General features: G+C 57.7%; 1 protein-coding gene across 5 annotated transcripts in view; it reads left to right on the top strand.

Moving 5' to 3' along the window:
• The window catches only part of IQSEC1 (IQ motif and Sec7 domain ArfGEF 1), a 129,204-nt gene that overhangs the window by 102,094 nt on the left and 4,945 nt on the right, over positions 1-22,165 (top strand). For 4 of the 5 annotated variants that reach the window (XM_046659965.1, XM_046659984.1, XM_046659975.1 and 1 more), the window contains exons 5-12: positions 765-887; positions 2,412-2,578; positions 8,850-8,989; positions 9,499-9,528; positions 10,858-10,983; positions 12,186-12,285; positions 14,750-14,911; positions 15,832-16,008. In XM_046659965.1, coding sequence (XP_046515921.1) covers positions 765-887; positions 2,412-2,578; positions 8,850-8,989; positions 9,499-9,528; positions 10,858-10,983; positions 12,186-12,285; positions 14,750-14,911; positions 15,832-16,008 — 1,025 coding nt within the window. Of the gene's footprint in view, positions 1-764; positions 888-2,411; positions 2,579-8,849; positions 8,990-9,498; positions 9,529-10,857; positions 10,984-12,185; positions 12,286-14,749; positions 14,912-15,831; positions 16,009-16,326; positions 22,158-22,165 lie in introns of those variants that run through there. The other variant, XM_046659994.1, reaches the window with a different exon arrangement.

Raw genomic sequence — 22,165 nt, 5'->3', positions numbered from 1 at the left:
CTCCTCAGATCAGAAAATAGCAGCAGCCGCAGGAAGTTGCGAGACCCCCGACCCTCCCCAGCAGGCATCCCCCTCGGGTGCTGGTCAGTAGGTCATCCAATGTGGCCCCGGTCTCGCAGCTGCTCTGCAGCAACCCCAAAAGACTGCTGCCCAGGGTCCTGAGTCCTCAGAAAAGGAGGGTACCACAGGTTCTGTCTGAGCCCATCGCCCACAGTAGAGGGAGAGCCCTGGGAGTGCATGTTAGGCCCCCCATGGCCGAGGCCTCTGCAGCCCCACCAGGAGTGGCCACGGCTTTGTTACAGACAGACACCTGAACCTGCTGTGTGGGTCCCTGGTGCAAACCCCATCTTCTCTGTTCAGGGGTCCTGATTGGAGGATGGAGCAGGCTGTCCTGGGGGTGGGACTGTGATAAGAGTGGAACCAACCAGCCGACTCTCCAAGCCCCACCTCACCCCCTGCTTGCCTCCTCAGCAGGCGGGGATGGCGCAGCCCCTCTGAGATGCTCCGTAAACCCCAGCGAGACCCCGCCACCTCTCCCCGTATCCTTGCTGTGCGAGGACAGGCTCAGTGCGGTCACTGCATGGCGTTAGTGCCGGGGCCTGCACTTCCTCCTCGTGAGGGTGGAGCGTGCTCCTTATCCCCTCGCTCGCAGGCCCCTCCCTGCACTGACCCCCTCTGCACGCGTGTGCTCCCCTCGCCTAAGGAGGACTGGCAGAGGCTGTGCGGGCAGAGGGCTCTAACATGGCCTTTGTCTCTTGTTCCAGCTGCGTGGTAGACGAGATGGACTTCTCTGCTATGGAGCTGGACGAGGCCCTCAGGAAGTTCCAGGCGCACATCCGGGTCCAGGGGGAGGCTCAGAAGGTGGAGCGGCTCATCGAGGCGTTCAGGTCAGCGCCTTGGCATAGCGGGGTGGGTGTCGGGGAGAGGAAGGTCCTGGGCTCGAAGGCCCGTGGCTCAAGGGCCAGAGCCTCCTTCCTCCCCTTCCCCTAGGCAGGGTGGGTGGCCATGAACTTGCTGGGATGAGGCAGCAGCCCCTCCTGGGTGCCAGGCACTGCGCTGGAGCCAGGGTTTTGAGCACTCTTTGTCTTCCTCCAAGTCCTCGTGAGCCATCATTTCTTCATGAGTGTGTCTGTCGTCACTTATCTGGTCATTCACAAGGGGCAGCTGCTCTCTCACAGTGACTCACACAGCCTCATTCTGACACCCTCTTCACTACCAGCTTTGTGACCTTGCACTGGTTACTTAACTTCTCTGTGCCTCCCATTCTCTCGTTAGAGTGGGGATAACAAGAGCACCTACCCTAGAGAGTGTGGGAGGATTGACCCACTCAGGACATGTTGGCACACTTAGCCCAGTCCTGGCACGACAGAGAGCCCGCAGTCAAGGTCGGCTGTCACTGTGCAGTCTTGGATCTGGGATTGTGTGCACACTGGCTGTGTAGGATCCTGCGTGCTAGGTGTAGGAGACACAAGTCAGCCAGTGACCCAGCCCTCCAGGCTTAGCTCCGGTGGTGGAGCCACGGAGGAGCGAAGATGCAGAAGGAAAAACCCCAGGCCCTGGAAGGGGAACATTCAGCCACCTGCTTCCAGGGGGGCTTCCTGGAGGGGGCAGCACTCAACGGAGAAGATGGAATTGAAGCCACATCTTCTAAGCTCCGATGGCTGCTGCCTGCTAGATGTAGGCCTTGGTCACAGGGCCCCACCTGGTTCCTCTTCTCCCCCCCGCCCCTCTCACCCGCCCCTCCACAAGGTCACCAGTGGAGGGGCCCTTTCAGGGGTGGGGGTGGGGGTAGGGGAACTGTTTGAGGCAGTGAGGACGGTGGTAAATAGGTGACTTAGTGAGACAGCATGTATTAGCAAGGCTGTTGGTTCAGCTGCCATAAGAAAGATGCCCCAGCAGCCGTGGGTGAAACTCCATGGAAGTGCATCTCTATCTGAGCTGGTATGAGGAGGCCTTGGCTCCTGTCATCTCAGGGTCCCAGGTGACAGGTCCATTGCCCACTGTCACATCCCTGTTCCAGGCAGGGTGGACACCGTGGAGGGCACACCCTGCCTTTAAGGCGCCATATCCCGTCTGCTCACATCCCAGTGGTCAGCACTTAGCCACGTGGCTGCCCCCAGCTCCAGAGAGACTGGAGAATGCAGTCCTCCCACCCTGGGCAGCCGCTGACAGCTCAGCTACAGGTGACTGGGACATGGCTAACCTGAGAAGGGGCGGGCATGTAGTCGGGGCCAACTCTGCCGGACCCCGTACCAGATGCAGAAACAGGCTCCGGGGGTGCTGAGCGGCCTCGCTGATTAGTGCTGGCTGAGCTGTGGCGGCTGCTCGTGAGTGAGGGGCAGGCGCCCTTCCAGCCCTGAAGGGCGTGGCCCTGACCCCCCTCCCCCCTCTCCCCCGCCCCCCCCCCCCAGTCAGCGGTACTGCATCTGCAACCCTGGGGTGGTGCGGCAGTTCCGGAACCCGGACACCATCTTCATCCTGGCCTTCGCCATCATTCTGCTCAACACGGACATGTACAGCCCTAACGTCAAGCCGGAGCGCAAGATGAAGCTGGAAGACTTCGTCAAGAACCTCCGAGGTGAGCTCCCGGCCGCTGCGCCGCAGAGCCAGCCTCTGAGCAGCGCTGCTGGGTGGGGGACCGCAGGCTGGACACGGGGAGCTGGGCTCCAGGGCAGCTGGCTGTCAGCGGGGCCTCGGGACGAGAGAACGCAGCACCGAGTACTGTGAAGAGCGCAGACTGGGCGACTCAGGCCTGGGCCTGGGGGTGTCGGGGAACCTCAGTCACAGAGGAGGAGATGTTTCAGCTTGTTCCTAAAAGGCGCCCGGGGGTTTGACAGGCCAGGGTGAGGAGTTATTCACGATGCATCAAGGGGGCAGAGGCCCGAGAAAGCATCCCGGCACAGGGGTGCCCAGGGAGGCACCCTGTGGGGTCGGAGGAGAACAGCTGCAGCCACAAGGCCGCCGAGCAGGCAGGGCTGGCACCCCTCCTCTGTGCTCCGCGTTCCTCTCCACACTGACCTCTTCATTTGTGTTTTGCTGAAGCCTCTGTATTTAAAAAAGGAACCGTGCGTCGTCACTCTAAAGGGGAAACCAGTGCTGTGTGCCTCCCCGGTGCTCATTCTGACGATGAGTGCAGTGACGGAGAGTGCTGTGTCTGGCTGGGCCCAAGACCATGGCCAGCTCTCCTCGGTGGGTGGGCCTGTGCTAGGCAGGTGCTGGTGAGGCAGGCACAGGGGCGTCCTCCTGGCAGCATCCCGTAGGAAGGAGCCAAACAGGGAGCGGCCAGCTCTCTGGTGGCTCTCTTAGCGGACGGCGTGTCCCTCGTGCACCTGGCGCCCCTGGAGGGAGGAGAGTGAGGGGCTGTGCCCCCTCCTTGGGAAACGCCAGCTGCAGTGGGCTGAGGTCCCCTAAGAAATGGGATCACATTTTTTAAAAAGGGGAAGCTGCTCTGAATCCAGTCCACCTTTGTGAGCTTGCTGAGCCATTTAAATGTTCCACCCTCATCCTTTATTTCTGTAAAACTGCTGTCTGTCACCCCCTCTCCCTGGCAAGATAATTCTCCCTGCAGCATCTCCAGACCCTCCTGGGGTTTGAACCGTCCTAGCGCGCCCCCTGGTGGTGGGTGCCGCCGTAGCAGGGCAGCTACCAGGATCTCCGGATGTTTCCCAGAGAGCAGAGGCCACCAGGGGATGGCAGGACGTTGCCTCCCCGGAGTTTGTCTCCAAGACCTGAGCGGGCACAGACAGTCGGGAAGCCAGGCGGCTCGGGCATGGTTCAGAGCACTTCCTGTGTGCGGCCCTCCCGGCTCTGAGGGGCATCGCAGGCCCCAGGGGAGGCCCGGTCCTGGCTGTGGTTCCTGGGAAACCAAGGAGTCTAGGAGCCTCACTAATGGCAGGTAGAATGGCCAGGAGAGCGAGCTAGGGCGAGCAGAGGACACGTCCACGTGCAGGGGTCGTGCACTCCTCCTCCCCCTCAGCGCCAGCCCTGGGCCTGTCCAGCCATGAGCCTCGTCCTCGCTGGGCTGAGCCTGTTCTGCTCTTCACAGAGTCCACATGGCCCAGACGCAGGCCGCTCCGGCACTGCCAGGGGAGCTGGCTGCGTGCTGCACGCTTGGTGACCCTGGGGGCGTTCAAAGGTCTCTGGGATGCGATTAGGATTTTCTTTTTCCTGCCTTTGGCACCTCATCCCTGTAATCTGGGACCCCCCTGTATGAGAAATAACAGAGGAACCAGAAATGGTTCTCCCAGAGGACGGAAGGCTCAGGTAGGACCGGGCTGCTGAGTCAGATGTTTGCTGGTCAGCCACTCTCGTGTCAGTGGCTTGGCTGTTCCCACCAACTCATCTCTTTTAAGTCAGGGACTTGCCAGTGTCCTGCCCCATCTTCCTTGTGCTTCAAGAAGGGACAACCAAGGTTCAGAGAGGGAAGGGACTTACGCAAGGTCCCACAGGAAGTGAGTGTCAGAGGGGGCAGGAGGCTGGCCTCCCAAAGCCAGGCTGGCGCTCTTGCTGAGCACACACCCAGCTTGCTCTTTTCAGAGGACGCCTTCCCCACACGTGCTGGCCACACCCTTTCTCCAGAATCTCTCACTCCAGTTTGCCCTATGGGTCCAGCAGCAGGAGACCCTCTGGGGGGTCCAGGGATACGTTGGGGGAATGGCTCAGCATGGGCGCCAGAGAAGCAGGGTTTTACTTTTATTGGTAATTGCTTTTATTTTTTTATTTTACTTTATTTTTTAATTGATCACATGTCACTTTATTTATAGATGCCACACATGCAGAGAGAGGGGAGTTAGAAGGAAGAAATCAGGAGGCTTGACAACTTCCTTGGAAGGGTTGTGGTGTTTTCATTGTCTTTTTTTTTTTTTTTTTTTGGGGAAGGCTAGCCCTGAGTTAACATCTGCCAGTCCTGGGTTTTTTTTTTTTTGCTGAGGAAGACTGGCTCTGAGCTAACATCTGTGCCCATCTGTCTCTACTTTATATGTGGGACGCCTGCCACAGCATGCGTTGCCAAGCAGTGCCATGTCCGCACCCAGGATTTGAACTGGCAAACCCTGGGCTGTCAAAGCAGGAACGTGCGCACTTAACTGCTGCGCCACTGGGCTGGCCCCTTCATTGTCTTAAGAAGAATTGAGGGGCTGGCCCCCTGGTTGAGTTCATGCTCTCTGCTTCGGTGGCCTGGGGGTTTGTCGGTTTGGATCCTGGCCACAGACAATGGCACCAATCATTGGGCCCTGATGGGGCGGTGTCCCACATAGCACAACCAGAAGGACCTGCAGCTGAAGTGTACGGCTGTGTACTGGGGGGCTTTGGGGAGAAGAAGAAAAAGAAAAAGGAAAAGGAAGATTGGCAACAGATGTTAGCTCGGGTGCCAGTCTTTTAAAAAAAAAAAAAAAAAAGTTGAGCGGGAGGCAAAAAAAGTAAAGGTTAAAAAAGAGAAAAATGTGGGAGCTGGAGGTATTTGAGTGGTCAAAGTTATAAAGAGATGGCTGGGAAGGTGACCGAAAAATAGAAAGTAGAAAAATCAGCCAATTCTCCACTTACTGACGCTGACTAAATCTTCTTAACTGAACTTCTTACTGAAGAAAATAATAAAATCAAAACAAAGGGGCAGGAAAAGAAAAAAGATTCTGTCCGTACTAGTCTCTTATATCCCCACATGGGCAGCCACTAATCTGGTTTTGCCACTGTAGTATTTCCCGCTCCAGGAATTCCTATAAATGGAACTATATAGTATGTAGTCTTTTGTGTCTTTTTTCTTTCATTCAACATAATGTTGAAATGCATTCATGTTGTGTATATCTTGTATTCTTACCTTTTTATGGCTGAAAAGTATTCCCGTGTGTGGGAATCATGGCGAATCATTACACCACGTGACCTTTTGTGTCTGGGTTCCCTCACTGACAAGATCTTTGTGGAGATGAAGAGCAGAAAGAATTCGCATTGGTGCTTGTAGAAAGAACTTGGGATTCCAGAATGGGAGAGAGGCAGTATATATTGGGGTCTTGGCAGTCCCCGAAATGAACTATTTTGTGGCCAACAAAGTGGTCTGTGGGAGCCTTCACGTTGGGGCACAGGCGGAGCTGGAAGGCAGGCATTGGGTGCTCTGGATAAACCAGGGGTGCAGGTGGCCCGTGAGGGGATCCGGGAGCTGCATCCGTGTCTGTCTTGGAAGAGCTGGCCTTGCCTCCTGCCTCCGCTAACTGCTGTTGGGGAGCTTCTTGTTTTTGCTGAGTAGGCTTGTGCTTGGCTCTCCTGAGTTTTGCTCTGTGGTTCTGGAACCACACCTGCACTGCTCGTGGGTGTGTCTCCCTTTCTGAGGCCGTTTCTTTCTGAAGGCTGGGGCTTGGGTGGGGGTTCTTGTTGAACAGGAGCTGCAAACCTGCTGATTGTTTCTCAGGGAACATGGTTCTTTTCCTTTGTGGATACTTCTGGTGCTTTCCTTCAGGAAGGTCCATGGGGTCAGACATCGTGTAACCTAGATGTGTTCCTGTGCTCTGGTCCAGAGACAAGAAGACTATTGGCAATTGTTTTTAAATTTTTTTAATTTATTTTTTGAATGGGTATTATCTTCACATAGTTTAAAGACCTGAAAGTAGTATGACCCCGTGATTGTGCTCCTTGGTATTTACCACATGAGTTGAGAACTTATGTCCACAGAAAGCCCTGCACACAGATGTTTACAGCAGCTTTTTCATAATTGCCAAAACTTGGACGCAACCAAGATGCCCTTCAGTAGGTGAAGGGGTAAATCCACTGTGGTGCATCCAGACAGTAGACTGTTACTCAGCACTAAAAAGAAATGAGCTACCAAGCCGCGAAGAGACATGGAGGAGGGGCCAGGCTGGTGGCCAAGTGGTTAAGTTCGCACGCTCCGCTTCAGCGGCCTGGGGTTCACAGATTCGGATCCTGGGTGCAGACCTACACACCGCTCATGAGCCATGCTGTGGCAGAGCCTCGCATACAAAATAGAGGAAGAGTAGTACAGATGTTAGCCCAGCGACAATCTTCCTCACCAAAAAAAAGACACAGAGGAACCTTAAATACATATTACTAAGTGAAAGAAGCCAATCTGAAAAGGCTGCACACTGTAGGATTCCAACTACATGACATTCTGGACAAGGAAAAACTGTTTAGACAGTGGAAAGTTCAGTGGGTGCCAGGGGTGAGGGTGGAGGGAGAGCCGAATAGGCAAAGCACAGAGGATTTTTAGGGCAGTGAAAATCCTCTGTATAGTATTGTGATCGTGGATCCATGTCATTGTACATTTGTCCAAACCCATAGAGTGTGCAACACCGAGCGTGAACCTCATGCAAACTGTGGGCTCCGGGGGATTATGATGTGTCAGTGTAGCTTCATCAGTTGTGACGAGCCTACCACTCGGATGGGGGAGGTTAACAGTCCAGGAGGCTGTTAGGGAGCTGGGGGTATATGGGAAATCTCTGTGCTTTCCCCTCAATTTTTCTGTGAACTTAAAACTTCTCTAAAAAATAGTCTATTTAAAAAACGAAACAAAACCCAGAAAGTATAAAAGGTGGTAGCAGAGGCCCCCACCCTCCACCCCCATCTGGGCACGCCGTCTCCTCCTGGACGTGGGCAGCATTTAGTCCTGCTGTCCTGCCCACAGGGCCTCTGCTGCACAGGCATGGACGTGCTTGAATGCTTTACTCTCGTGGGTTTCCACCTTGCTTTTTTCGTCTAATACATTTAGGAGATAGTTTCGCGTCGTTCGCCGTGGCCTCCTTCGCTGTTCCTGGCGGGGACACAGTATTCCGTGGTGCTGATGTGCGGTGGGTAAATGGCTTCGTTCCGGTTGTCTGCTGTTTGTGGATAGAGATGCAGGATGCTGCAGTGAATAACTTTGGGATATCATGTCCCGTGGCATCCGTTCCCCGAGTGCAATCAGTGGGCCAGAGAGTGCTGGAAAGTGTAATTGTGATGGGCAGTGCGACACTGCCCGCCAGAGGGTTGATCCCTTTCACATCTGCCGCAGTCTGGGAGGGCACCGGCCCCACAGACTCGCCCCAGAGCACTGTACCAAACCGCTGGGCTTTTGCCAGTCTGCGGTCTGAGGGTGGACGTGGGTTTGCATTTCTCTCCTGAGCAGCGCTGGGTTCTCCTCATAGCAGTTGTCCAGGGAGGTGTAGCAGAAAGGCTTGTTGTCAGAGCAACCTGGATGGAGTCCCCGCCCCCAACTTCTGCCCACGTGCTGTGGGACAACAGCCGGTCACACCCCTCGGCCGCTCGGGCTCTCCCTTGCTGGGGCATGCCATGAACTGCTCTCGCTTCCTCACAACAGCCCTGTGAAGCCGCCTGTGCTCTTGGTGGCCCGTTACACAGAGGACTCCCAGCTCAGAGAGACTGAGTCACACGGCCAGTAAGGGGTGAAGCGAGGACTTGGGCCCAGGCCTGTCAGAGCCTGAATGCTCAAACCCCGACTACACAGCCTCCCCCGAACCCAGCCCCTTCCCCAGGCCTCAGCCTTCCCATCTGTGGAATGGCGATAGTTATTGCCACCCTACAGGGCCGTGGTCAGGATCGAGCAAGGGACTGTTTCTAAAGCCCTCTGAGCACAGCTAGAAGGTGGCACAGGGGTTCTGTGCTGGTGCGGGGCGTTGTGCTGGCCTTGCCCCTGGAAGGATTCTGAGGAAATTTGTAATTCACTGAAAACGTTCCGTAGCTGTGGGACTGGAGGGTCTTCGATTCTGTTGGGGACTGGTTAAAGGGGTCGCTGTTCTGATTTGGTTAAGAAACTGGTAAATCAGGGGTGAGCCTGGGACCTGAGGCTGGATGGAGCCACAGCCACCTCGGCCCCCGCCAGACCTGATGCCTGGCCGCTGTTCCCTGCCCAGGGGTGGACGACGGCGAGGACATTCCCCGGGAGATGCTGATTGGCATCTATGAGCGGATCCGAAAGCGGGAGCTGAAGACCAATGAGGACCATGTGTCCCAGGTGCAGAAGGTGGAGAAGCTCATTGTGGGGAAGAAGCCGGTATGTGGTGGCCCCAAGTCGCCAGGGGAGCCGCTGGGGGAGGCCCGAGGTGCTCGCCCCCACCTACCCACCCTCTCTGCGTGACCCAGGTCCGCCCTACTGGCTTTGGCCTCGGCCGGTGGCCCTGGCACCATTTGGAACTGGCTCCTCCAGGCAGGGGTTGGTGACTGATTCAGGTTTTCTGTGTTTTAAGTGGCTCCTAATATTTGGGAATGACAACTGTTGGCTCTGGGTTATATTTGAAGGGAACCTGAGGCTCTTAATAAACCAACAGCCAGGGTTGTGCAGTGGTTCTTTGGTGACCTGGGAATGCCCTCGAAGTCCCCCAGAGCCTGCCAGAGAGAGGGTCCCCCGGCCTGCTCCATGTGGCATGGCTGGAGAGAGCAGAGGGAAGGGGCGGGGGGCGGGGGGGCGCACTCACCTCCTGGGTGTCGTCCTGTTAGCTCCCCGGGCCCAGATGCATCTTCCGAACATAATATCTTTTTGCGTGTTTGCTCTTCCCCATCTAGATTGGATCCCTGCATCACGGCCTGGGCTGCGTGAGTATCCCTCTCTTTCACGTTCCGATGGGACCCCGCCCCGGGGGGCCAGCTTGTCCTCCCCCTGCTCCACATCTCCCAGCTCCCAGATCTGTGTTTCTGGCTGCAGGAGTTCGTTTCCAGAGCAATAAAAAATTTGATTTTCCTAAGTATCCCAGCTGTGAATCTCTGCGGGCCCAGAGACCACAGCCACACGGGGAGGGCTGTGCTGTCAGGCCGAGAGCAGACAGACAGAGCCCGAGACAGGCCTGAGCATGAGACCTGACACTGAGAGCTTCCCCAGAGAGACCATGGCCCTTGGACGCTCCCATGACCTGCCCTCACCCACCTCCAGCCCCACGTCCCACCAGCCTCTCTTCTTCACACTTTTGCTCCAAACGATGCTGCTCCTTGAGCATGCCAGGCCAGGCCACACTGTTCCCTCCCCTTGTCATGAATTTGTGATGTGCTGATCTCGGGCGTCCCTCCGCAGGGCGCCCCTCAGAGTTAACGCTCCCTGCTTTCCATCGCACTTGTCTGGGTGTGTCCCGTCTCTTTACTAATATATCTGTCTCCTGCATGAGCCTGGGCCCTCCCAGAGCCACAGCTGGGCCTCCTTGATGGTCTGTCACCATGACCCTTACACGCCAGCTGAGTTGTGCCTGGCCTTGAGGGTGGCTTGGGCTTCAGTGAGTGGGGGGCTCACCTGAACAGCCAGGGTCATGCAGGCAGGTGTGTTCAGAGGCTGTGTGAAGAGCGGAGGCCCAGGTCAGGCCCTGCCGAGCAGCACCTGCTGGCTCAGGATTTTGGATGGGATCTCAGGCATCAGAGCCGTGAAAGTCCGTTAGGAAGGGCCTGGGAAAGTAGGAAAGCTCCGGGGCCTGGAATCGGCTCCTGGCTCTGCACCTTCCAGGGGTGGCTGAGGCAAGTTGCTCAGCCTCTCTGTTCCTCAGCTTCCTCACCTGGAATAGACCCCTCTGGAGAAATGTTTGCAGGGACTAATGGGCTTGTGTGTGTGACGGGCGCTTTGTGGGGCTCTGAAAACATGCCCTCCTCCCTGCCTGGGGCTCCCTGTGAGTGTGATGTGCTCAGAAGTCTGGTCCGTGGCTGGAAGAGTCAGAAGGAGGTCTCACCAGAGGCAGGATGCTCCCGTGGTCCTTCAGGAGACTCCTGGGGACAGGGGCGGGAATGGCCACAAGCCAAGGAACATGCTCCATTCTGGACAGTTTCCCAAAGAAGACGTTTCACACATGAGGCCTGCGGGCTGGGGCCGTGGCCTGCAGGCTGGACTCCCATGCCACGGGGCCACAGGGGGCAGCACCAACAGCAGCACTGCCTCTCCCCATGCAGGTGCTCTCTCTGCCCCACCGGCGGCTGGTCTGCTACTGCCGGCTCTTCGAGGTTCCCGACCCAAACAAGCCCCAGAAACTCGGGCTGCACCAGCGAGAAATCTTCCTGTTCAACGACCTCCTGGTGGTATGTGGTTCCCGTGGGGTGAGGTGGCTGAGCGCATGGCACTGGGAGACCTGGCGGTGTGCCTGCACACAGTGGGCAGTGGGGGGCAGAGGCCAGGGGTCGGGAGGCAGAGGGCAGGGGTGGGGTGAGCGCAGGGTCTTTGGGTTACAAGGGACAGAATCCTGCTCAAACTGCTGCCCATGAAAGCGGGCTTCACTGGCTCCTGTAGGAGGCCAGAGCGGGTTGGAGTGTCGGCACCAGCTGTTCCAGAGGCCCCGAGTCAGCAGGGCTCCTTTTTATGGCCTCCAGCTCTCAGCTATACGGGCCCTCCCCTCCGCCGGCTCCCTTGCCAGGCAGCTCCGTCCAGGAAGACAGTCGGCCTCGGCAGCTCCACCAGTGGGAGTCTCTTCCTCGTAATCTGAGAAGGATACCCTGCCTCCCGCGCCCGCGCCTGGGCCGGTCCCAGGGGCCAGCAGGTGCAGTGCTGTCTCGTTGGCTAAGCCTGGCCAGAGCCCATCCCCCGAACTGATGGATGGAAAGTGGCAGAGAGGGAGCTCCCCAAAGGGAAGGCGAGGAGCTCTGGCCTGGAAAAAGGTAGCATGGACGCCAGCCAGGGGAGTGAAGACGCCCCTGCGGAGAGCGGGGGAGCCTGTCCTTCAGCTCTGTCCCTCCTGCGCACCATGGGCTCCCCTGCCAGAAGGCCCTGTCCCTGACCTCTGAGTGCTTGATGGCACCAGGACCCGCTGTTTCTCTCTGCTTCCTGAGGCTGGAAGTCAGACATGTGGGTTCAAGTCCTTTACTGAGAGCGCCTGCCTTTGGGAAAGTCACTTCAGATCGCTGAGCCTCGGTTTCCTCCTCTGTAAAATTAATCCCTCAGAGGGTGACAGTGGGCAGATAGGGGCCTGGACATAAGAGCCTTGCCTAGTGCCATCGGAGCTGGGCACAGTGATATGCCTGCCACCTCTGCTGGGTTGAGAGGCTTTGTTGCCGGCCAGGATGGCACCAGGGTCTCGCACCAGTGTCCGCATCACGGTGCGAATGGGCACGCATTCCTCCCCATGTCCACCCTCCCCTGTGCCGACGGCCTCCTGACCTCTGAACTGCAGGGCGCACTCACGCAGGACGGTGTGGTTGCCGTCGAGTCTGCTCAGGACCCTGGCTCCCAGTGCTGCTCCAAGGCAGGGTGGGCTGTGTGGCTCAGCCTCTGTCTCTGGCTCCCCCAGGTCACCAAGATCTTCCAGAAGAAGAAGAACTCGGTGACGTACAGCTTCCGGCAGTCCTTCTCCCTGTACGGCATGCAGGTCCTGCTCTTCGAGAACCAGTGTAAGTCTGTCCTCGGGCCGGCCTGGCCTGGCAGGGGCCATGTTCCCTGGAGCACATGTCCAGGCTCAGCCTGCACCCCGTGTGGCAGGAGATAGCCTCACACTGCTCTAAGTGCCTAACGAGTTAGCAGCCTCCTCCGATTCTCTCTCCTTCCTCCTGGGTCCATCGAGGACAGAACCCTGGGGTGGCCTCTCCTGTGCTCTCTTCGTCCCACTTTCCCTCAGAGCAGAGCACGGGCTCGGTGTCTTATAAGCACAGTAACTAGGAAGAATTTCATAACACCACACGGGGTGCTCACCAAGGTTACTTTGTCACTTCTTGTAGGTGGTAAGATTTTTTAATTTAGGGCAGAGTGAGTTTATTTAAATAAAATATTGATAGGAAAACATCAAGTAAATAGCATAGGTGATATGCAGATACAGATGGACAAACGGGGAGGTGAAGGCTGAGGGGCTGCAGAGGTCAAGAGCTGAGCCCCACACCCGAGGGCTAGGCGCAGACCCCAGCTCCACGGTTAGCAGCTCTGTGGGCTGGCTGTTCAACCTCCCTGGCTGCGTCCCCTTATTTATAAAACGGGGGGAGGACAGTGCACCTCGCAGGATCAGATGAGTCCACGCCCGTAAAGTGCTGGGGGAGCCGCTGGCACAGAGGACGTGCTTAGTCGGGGTTTATTCCTCGGTGCCGTTAGAAGGCCTTCTTGCGTGTAAGGGTGTCTTGGGGGCCTGGGGATTTCGGAGGGGAGCTGGCTCCCCCAGGGCATCTTGCTGACTTTTCTTTTGACCTTGCTCCTTTTGCTGCCCGTGCCCTTCCCTTTTCCTCTCTTCCTCTTTGTCCCCTCCCTGTTGGAGGTCCCTGAGCTGCATGCTGGGCCAGTCCTCCTGAGATGGGTGGGGGCCTGCCGCCCAGCCTGTCCTAGAGTGGCCCGAGGGGAGGACTGCCCAATGGAGCGTCACCGTGTCTCCAGCAGCAGGGAGGCCTCGTCCTCTTGGACAGGTCTCCAGGGCACTGCCTGATAGGCCCTCCATCTGCAGGTTGAGAGAGGGCCAGGCCTATGGCTGGGCCATCCCAAGGGCCTGGGTTTGCGGTTCTTTATCCCTTCTCTATCCCAAATCGGCCCAGCACCTGCCTGGCCCCTCCTTTCTCAGGTGCCCACAAGAAGCCCTGGATGCTGACCCCGCCATCCATTTCCCCATCTCTTGCCTTGTCCACCCTACCCTAGGCCGGAAGACACACCTTTCCTTGGTTTTTTCATCAGACAGCACCAGAGAGGTTGGTGCACTGTCCCGACCGGCAGGCCCCGTCTCACGAGGGGTGGTGGCAGCAGTGATGCTCCCAGCAGTGGGCCTGACCAGACTGAATCCCCGGACAGAGGCTGCACCTGGATCATTTTCAGATTCCCAGGGCTTGACTCTTGGTCCTGGAGACAGATGCTGGCAAGAGCCAACCCTGACACTCCTATAGCACCTGCCTTCACACTAGGGGTCTCAAACTGGCAGCCTTTGGGTCAGTCCCAGCTCAGTTATGTTATATTTGATTTGCACAGTTTTTTAAGTTTGTTGAGCTGATATTTAATCTTCGCATTAAAATTGAGATACTTTTGGTTTCTCTTGAAAAGTGGGGTGTGGCATCCCTGGGCCCGCAGTCCCCCGCAGCGGCTGGCCGCGTGCTGCACCCCTCCCCTGGCCCTCTCCCGCTGCTCCGTCTCACCTGGCCTGCGTCCCGCATTCTGGGGGCCGCTCGGGCCTCAAGGCATTTGAGTTCCCAGCCTTGACCTAGGCCAGGTAAGGTCTGGTTTGGGCCAAGAGCCTTCAAACACCCCATGGCTGATGCTCAATTCCCCCTCACAAGAGAGGCGCTGCCGGGGGACCAAAGCCCCAGAGACCCCTCGAGCCTGGAGGTGGGACCCGACAGGACTGAGCAGAAAGACGCTGCACTCAGCATAGAGTGTGTGGGGTGTGGGGCGCCCATCGTGCACCCCCAGGGAATTGGGGGTCTGGAAGCCATTGGGAGAGAACTGAGCTCAATCTGGTTTCAGAATCGTCGGAGGCAACTGGATAGGACTCTCCACCCAGCACAGGACACTGCGTGTCTCCTGGATGCAGCACCTGGCCACTGTCTCAAGCCCCAGGCACAGTGACCAAGGACTCAAATTGGAGGGTCCAGGGCTCCATGACCATCAGGTCAGGGGAAAAATGAGAGCCCTGGCTTCCCCTCAGATGGGCCAGATCTGCCCCCAACTTACGAATGGAGAACACGGACCCAAGTAGGGAGATGGGGAGTGTCATGTGGCCCCTCGGCGTGCCCTGTGAAAGCCTTTCCTCTTGGTGCCACGTGTCTGCTGAGAGCCTGGGCTCTGAGCGCTTCTCATGCCTGTCTTCAATTTAGACTTGCTAGTATTTTCCTGACCAGAGGCAGATTGTGGAGAACACGCTGAGACCATGGGCTCTTCTCTCATTTTTTGCAGACTACCCCAATGGCATCCGGCTCACGTCTGCCGTCCCCGGAGCAGACATCAAAGTGTTAATAAACTTTAATGCTCCCAATCCTCAAGACAGGAAGAAATTCACCGATGATCTGCGGGAGTCCATTGCGGAGGTGCAAGAGATGGAGAAGCACAGAATAGAGTGTAAGTTGCAGACCTTCTGGAGGGGAAGAGCCAGCAACCCTGGCATCTCTCAGAACTTTCTGGACTCAGGCCTTGCCTCCCATCTGGCGGCCCTGACGGCAGTCAGAGACCCATGGAGCCCACAGAAATGAGATGCCCCGGTCTCTTCTGGCCTTTCCCTGGCCACGTGACCAGGCAGCCCACATACCTAGGCCACAGAAGGTACCACAGAGGGGAGAGGAAGGGACAGAGGCCTCCTGGTCAGAGCCAGGGCTTCAGAAACCCAGGCCTGTCCTGCCTCTGGGACCACATTGCATGCCCTGAGCTGGGCCCCTGGTTCCCTGGTCACCCCATGGGACAAGAGCTTCCAGAGTCCTGGAGCTGAGTTCTTTGCACTTGCGCATGGCTGTTATCTATTGGTCTTCTGCATCATGGCCCGGCCAACTGATGGGGTCACAGCTGAGGCCATCCCCTGGGTTCCATTAAAGCTGATTATAACCCTGCTTCCCCTGGCTCCAAGCCTCACTCCTTGAAGGCACACGGGTGTCCCCACCTGTGGCCCCCATCTACGGCAAGGTCAAGTCAACCTTGCTTATCTCCAGACCCAGGCAAGTCTGTCTCCTTGTCAACCCTGGAGCTTGAAGTGACTGTCTTTCCCACAAACCACAGGGCCCTCTGGCCTCTCTGCCCTCCCTCCCAGGGTCTCCTTTCGGCTCCCTCTTTTTGAAGGTAGCCATTACACCTTCTCTTCCCAAGACAACCCTTGCTCCTTCCTGCGTCCTCCTTCCAGGCAGATGGCCATGTGGTGCAGTGCCAGCCCTGCACAAAGGGCTTTGGGCCTCTGTGTTGCCCTCCTGACGTGGGTCCTAGCCCTGTACCCACCCAGGCTGCCCTCTCCAGGCCGTGCTCCTCTCACTGGGCCCCTCACCCCTCTGTTTCAGCGGAGCTCGAGAAGCAGAAGGGCGTTGTGCGGCCCAGCATGTCCCAGTGCTCCAGCCTCAAAAAGGAGTCAGGCAACGGGACGCTGAGCCGGGCCTGCCTGGACGACAGCTACACCAGTGGCGAGGGCCTCAAGCGCAGCGCCCTCAGCAGCTCCCTGCGGGACCTCTCCGAAGCGGGTAAGAGCTGGACCCAGGGCCAGCATCCTAGCCCAATGCATGCAGGACTCAGACTGGGCATCAGCGGTGGGGCATGCGTTGTGCCCGGGAAGGGACTGAGGTGGTGGCCCCCAGTGGCAGGGCTCAAGCAGAGCACTGTTTCCCGTGACCATCCCAAACCACAGCAGCGTCTGACCTTACAGACAGGGCATCCCCAAAAGGCAAAAGGAACAGGACCGAACTGTCAGAGGCAGAACAGCCATGTTATCCCCACTCTCCCTTTCTTTTTCTCGGGGTTTTATTTATTCTTTTATTTATTTTCTGAAACTGCTCACACAGGGCAAGCCAGGCCGTGCTGACAGGTGTGTCCCGTGTACTCTGTGCTGCCACGTCCCTGTGTTTTATGCTGATGAATGAAATGGAGTGAAGCCCTCTAAACTGTCTGGAGATGTCCTCTCCCGCTGCCCCTGGTCTTGCTTTCCCCGCACAGGTCTTCCTGGGAAGCCCGGGCCTCCGTCCAGCCCAGAGGCGATGGCCACGGCTGGCTCTGGGATGTCAGGGGAAAGCCCTGGCAGAAACTGTGGTTTTTGTTGCTGTTGTTTCTTTGTTTCTGTGTGTGTTTAATTTGCTGCCAGCCTCTTAAACCCAAGCAAGCAGCACTCCTCAAGCCTCCCAGATTTCCCGGGGCAAGGTGTCCCTGGAGCGTCAGGGAGCAGGGAGCTTCTGTGGGCAGCCTTCACTGGCCTGGTCCTCTCGGCTGGGGCAGGTGAAGGAGGGAAGCGTGGGAGCAGAACCAGCCAGAACCTGTGAGCCCTGTTCCAGCCTGCTTTGCCTACTGGCGCTGCCAGAGGAGCTGTGAAGTGAGGGGTGCACCCCAGCAGCCCCTTACTCCCCGCCCCAGTCGTGTCTAGCTTGTCAGCTTCTCCAGGGAGGAGGCTCAGGGGCTGCGAGGGAGCAGAGGTTTCAGGGCATTGTTGCACAGTGTGTGCGTGGCTGGGCCGGCCCTGTGGGCTCCCAGGACCCTAGGCTCTACCTGCCCCGAGGCCCCGGGCGCCCCTCCCCAGGAGCCTGACACATCCCCTGGTTGCTGGGGGACGATCTCAGGCCAAGATCGGCCTCCTCCCCTCCTAGGGGCTTGCCCACTCCACCCTGCCTCAGGCATCACCGCGTGGCCAGCTCTGGGCTCCCCTAAGAGAGCAGCTCATGACTCCATCCCACACCTGCCCCGCCAGCAGCACTGCCTGCTCCCTTCGGCTTATTCATTTCTCAGAAATTTTTTTTTCTCTTCTTTTTTTTTTTTTTTTGAGTTAAATTTTTTCCTTTGCTTTTTTTGTCTTGTCTTTTTTTTTCATAGTAAAAATCAGCAATCCATCACCAGCATGAGGGTTAACCAGGGTTTCTCAACCCCAGCACTGTTGACATGTTGGGGCAGATAATTCCTTGCTCTGGGGACTGTCCTGTGCATGATGTTTAGCAGCATCCCTGGCCTCTCCCCACAAGATGCCAGTAATACTCCCCAGTCATGACCATCGTTAGTGTCTCTAGAAATTGCCAGGTGTCCTCAGTTGGCAAAATTGCCGCTGGTTGAGAAGCACTGGTGTCCCCATGGCTTGTTAAACCCAGATAAGCTTAAGTGGACAGCTCTGGGCCTCTGCTGGCTGGGGTCGAGCCCGTGTTTGAGTTTGTGCAGTGGGGCAGGCTCTGGCCTCTCTGTCCCCTGATGAAGCCCCTGGAGGGCCGGGGCCTGCCCTGTCCAGCCCCTCAGGGAGCAGTGGCTCTGTTGGAACCAAGGCTCTCAGCATGGCCAGCCACACCCACTCCGGGTCCTGGTAGTCAGGACCTCAGCTCTCCACTCTCTGCCAGAGCTTAGGGGTCAGACAGACCCACATGCGCAGGCCCACAGACATGTGAGGGATGGAGCTCCAAGGGTTGGTTGGTTGCCACTTACTGTTACTATTGCCATTGTCATTTGGGGATTCTGAGCTGAGAAGGACACCACGGATTGAGTCTTCTCAGGGCCTGAAGCCACAAGGAAAAGAATCCCCAGGAAAGAAAGCCCCCTGCACCCAGGGAGGTTGGAGGGCTAGGTGAGTCTAGCAGCTGCCAAGGCCCAGACTGGGGATGGGCCACCTGCAACCTCCAGAGGCAGACAGGCGAATGTCGGCAGGCTTCCCTGAAGATTCTGGGCTTGGCAGCTGGAGACGTGAAATTATGTGCTCTCCAGAGGCAGCATCACTCCCACCCCCCATGGCCCTCACCAAGAAGAGCTTGTCAAGAAGAGGCAAGGCGTTGGGGGCAGCCTCTCCGCTCAGGAAAGCGGACACTCAGTGGTCGGCATGTCATCACTCTCAGAGCAGCTGCCCTGGCCTACAGTCACACACGCATCCAGGAGACAGCACACAGGAACGTGGCCCCAGCCCGGCGTGAACCCTGGGCATGGGAGAAGCAGTTGCAGTTTGCTGGGCCACGGGGAAGCCCAGCAGCAGATGCCTCCAGGAGCCCCTGACGTTCCAGAGCTAGAGGGAGGGGCCTGACCTCCAGCTCCAGCTCCCGGCTCAGCTTCCAGGCCTTGCCTTCTGTCTCTCCACGTGGCCTTCCTTTGGCCAGGGCCCCAGGCTCATTTCAGTGGCACCAGAGCCCTGCTGGCCAGAAATCAAGGACCTGCAGGAACCGTGACCAGAGGCGTGACTGGGCCTTAGTCCCTTTCCCAGATCAGTCAAGTCCTGGTGCACACTGTCCATGGGTCTCTGAGTCCACAGCAGTCCCCACAGAGAGAACGTCTCCCAGGGGCTAAAAGACCTGTCTGCACCTGTCATCGGCCCAGGGGGAGACCTGCTGGGTCCTGCACCAGGGCCACCCTCTCTGGGGAGAGTTGGCAGCTCTTGGCGGCCAGTTTCCAAAGCGGCACCTGCTACCCAAGGACAGGCACTCTGCACAGGAAATGCACTGGGGCCACACTCAGGATGGCCACCGAAGCAGAACCCAGCAGAGGGCACACAGCACATGGGTTCTGGAGTCACATCCATGAGATCATCTCCCCTCCACCTGCCACTCGTGAGCTGTCAGGCTCTGGACAAGTTATATCTCTGGGCCTCAGTTTCCCCATCTGCAAGGTGGGGACTAGTACTGCACTCCAAGAATCTCTGTGAGAGTCAACGCCTGCAAAGCATTCAGAGCAAGGCCTGGCACAGCGTGCGTGGCTGTTGTCGCTGAGTGGGTGCCCCTCAGCCCCTAGCCTTGCTAAGGGCCAAAGCAAGACCTCTGGGCAGAGAGCCCTGCCTGGATCCTGTCCTGACGCTGAGAGCAGGGGAAGGCTGTGAAGAACCGTGCCAGGAGCCCCTTCCACACATGGTCCTGATCCCAGCCGTGGCGGGCTGGCAGGGCCTGGTCTGGCTCTAGGAGAGGCTGGTACAGGATCCGGGGGGGGGGGGAGGTACCTGGACGGAGAGTGCAGTGAGGGGTGCGTGGCCACATGGGCACGAGCCCCTGTTCCGGCATGCTCCGCCTCCATGAGTAGATGGTGTGTGCTTGTGTGCACATGTGCACACCTGGACGCGCGTCTGTAGTGGGCAGCTGTCTGTGGGTGTGCCTGGGGGCGGGGCTCTGGGACTGGAGCACAGAGCGCTCCTGTAGGGACACCCACGTCTCATGCGGATCTAGGAGGTTGGAAAGACGAATTCTAAGAAGCTCAGCGTCATTCAAAGACATCCAAGTTAACGCTCTCCTAGAAAAGCCAAACTCTTAAGTCTTGGCCCAAACTGGGGAGGGGAGGGGAGGAGGGTCTTGTTCAACTCCCGGTCAGCACCGTCTGAAGCCCCAGACCTAGCTCCAGGCCTGGCCCAAGTCCTTTCGGCAGCAGCAGGAGACTGGCATGTGCTGCTGGGCGCTGGCGGAGCAGGCTGTCTTTCCTCCGTCTCTGGTGTTTAGTCAGTCAGAGGAGTCCCCAGGCCTAAGAGGGGCCAGAGAGCAATTTAAAAACCCCAAAGACAGCAGACGTCTGGGCTTAGCACTTCCACGTGGTACTGCAGCATCCTGAGTATCTGATGCTTGTGGCCACCCCAGGAGGGAGGCATGCCCATTTCACAGATGCAGAAACGGCCATAAAGAATCCAAGGAGTGGGGCCGGCCCCATTGCCAAGTGGTTAGGTTCGCAGGGTTTCGCCAGTTGGGATCCTGGGCATGGACATGGCACCGCTCGTCAGGCCACGCTGAGGCGGCGTCCCACACAGCAGAGCCAGAAGGACCCACAACTAGGTAGGATATACACCTGTGTACTGGGGGCTTTGGGAGAAGAAGGGGGAAAAATGCATGAAATCTTAGGAAAATCACAATTAAATTAAAAAGGAAAAAAGAATCGAAGGAGTGCCAGATGAGGTCACCCCCCCAGCCAAAGACCCTAGGGAGGCTAGACTCTAACTCTCTCTGTCTTCCTGGCCACTGTGTTGAGGCAGAAGACAGGAAGGGAAGACGGTCAGCCCCTCTTCTCGCACGTGAGGAAATGTGACCCTCATCTCTTCCGGCTGGGAACAAGCCAGGCCCTGCTGGTTCTCCTGGTCCTCAGCAGCTGGTAGAAAATGCTCTTGCCCACGTCCACTGTGTGGCCCTGTCCTGAATGACCTCTGAGACCCTCTCCCACATGCCAGAGTCCAGCAAGGCCTTCTCTGGAATCGAGACTCCCAGCTGGAACCCAGGGTTGGGATCAGCAGGCAAGGCAAAGGGACCAGACCTCCCTCAAACCTGCTGTTGTATGCCCAGGACCAAGGCCCTGTCCCAGGCGTGGCCCAGCATGCTCAGGTGCCACCGTGAGGCTCAGAGGACCCACAGACACCCTCTCCACCCAATGTGGGGCTGGGGTGTGGGCCACAGGGAGGCACATGGCAGTCTCCATCTTCCAGGCTCCTGGGCCTGGCTTGGGGCCAGCTCAGAAAGCAGCATGGCCAAGATTTCCAGCCTCAGAGTTGGATGGACAGACCTGGGTGTGAACTCTGCTGACTGTGGGAATTGAGCCAGTCAGTCCATCAGCCAGGGTCTCCATCTTTTCTTCCTTGGCATGGACAGAGGGACACCTGTCCTGCATTATTGCAGGGCTTGACCAAGAACTGGCATGGTGCTCAGCTCATGGCCAGGGCTGCACAAATGGAAGGCTAGAGAACGTCAAGAGGGAAAGCCTTTCTCTGCCCCCTCTTCACATCCATGTTCTCAGAGCGCTGGCCGGAGACCAGACCCCTAAGCTTGGGCAACATCATTCCCACTGGCGTCAATGTCCTGCAGAAATCCATGGAGAATCCTCTGGAGGGACTGTGGAGGCCTGGCTGGGCCCTGGGCATCCAGGACCAAGAGAAAGACTCAGCCTTCTTCTGACAGCCAACACATATTGCGTGCCTACTGTGTGCACTAGGGACATAAGAAGGCCTGGGCAGGGAGTCCTCACAGCTGAGGGAGTGCTTGTGGCATCCAGAGGGGTGAGCCCACAGAGGGGAGGCAGGACTTCAGGCCCTGGGCGGAGGGAGGCCTCCCAGCAGCCCCCAGCCCTGTCTGCTGTGCCGGCCAGGGCACTGCACAAACCAAACTCCAGGCCCCAGAGGCACAGGCACATCTGATCCACCAAGGAGAAAAGTTTGGGGTGCAAGGTTCGGTTTCCTCCTAAGCACCAGTCCCACCCCGCCAGGAGCGGGAGGTGTGTATGTCTGTACGTATGTGTGTCTGCGTGTATGCATACGTATATGAAATCCACTGAAAGCCAGGCCTGCAGGACCTCATTTTGTTTGTTTTCAGCTGTTGGAGAAGCTGCCCTCACCCTGTCCCCTGTCAGCAGATGGCTGAGGCCTGCTTGGTCTCCGGGTGTCGGGCCCCACCTGTGCCACCTGCCCCAGCCCCCGGAGGCCCCTCCCCACAGACTGCCCATCCAGGAGAAGGGGTATAAACTTGGGGCTGGTTGAAAAAGAATCTTTTTTTTGCTTTTTGCTTATTAAAAGCCCCCTTTTTTGTTTTTTGTTTTTTGTTTTTAACTCATTTCTGCCCTGCCACCGGCTTCCCCACTGAGCCCTTCCTCCGACCCTCACACCTGGGCCTGCAGCAGGTGGGCCCCACACCTGAGCCTGGTGGCGGTGGCGGCCCAGTGCCCGGCAGGCAGCGCCGTGGCCTCGTGTCTGTGTCTAACCTCTGGTATTGCATGTTC

This window comes from Equus quagga, chromosome 1, assembly GCF_021613505.1.
Source record: "Equus quagga isolate Etosha38 chromosome 1, UCLA_HA_Equagga_1.0, whole genome shotgun sequence".
NCBI classification, from domain to species: Eukaryota; Metazoa; Chordata; class Mammalia; order Perissodactyla; family Equidae; genus Equus; species Equus quagga.
The sequence above is the reverse complement of the archived record's forward strand: the minus strand, read 5'-3'. Positions and strand labels throughout refer to the sequence as shown.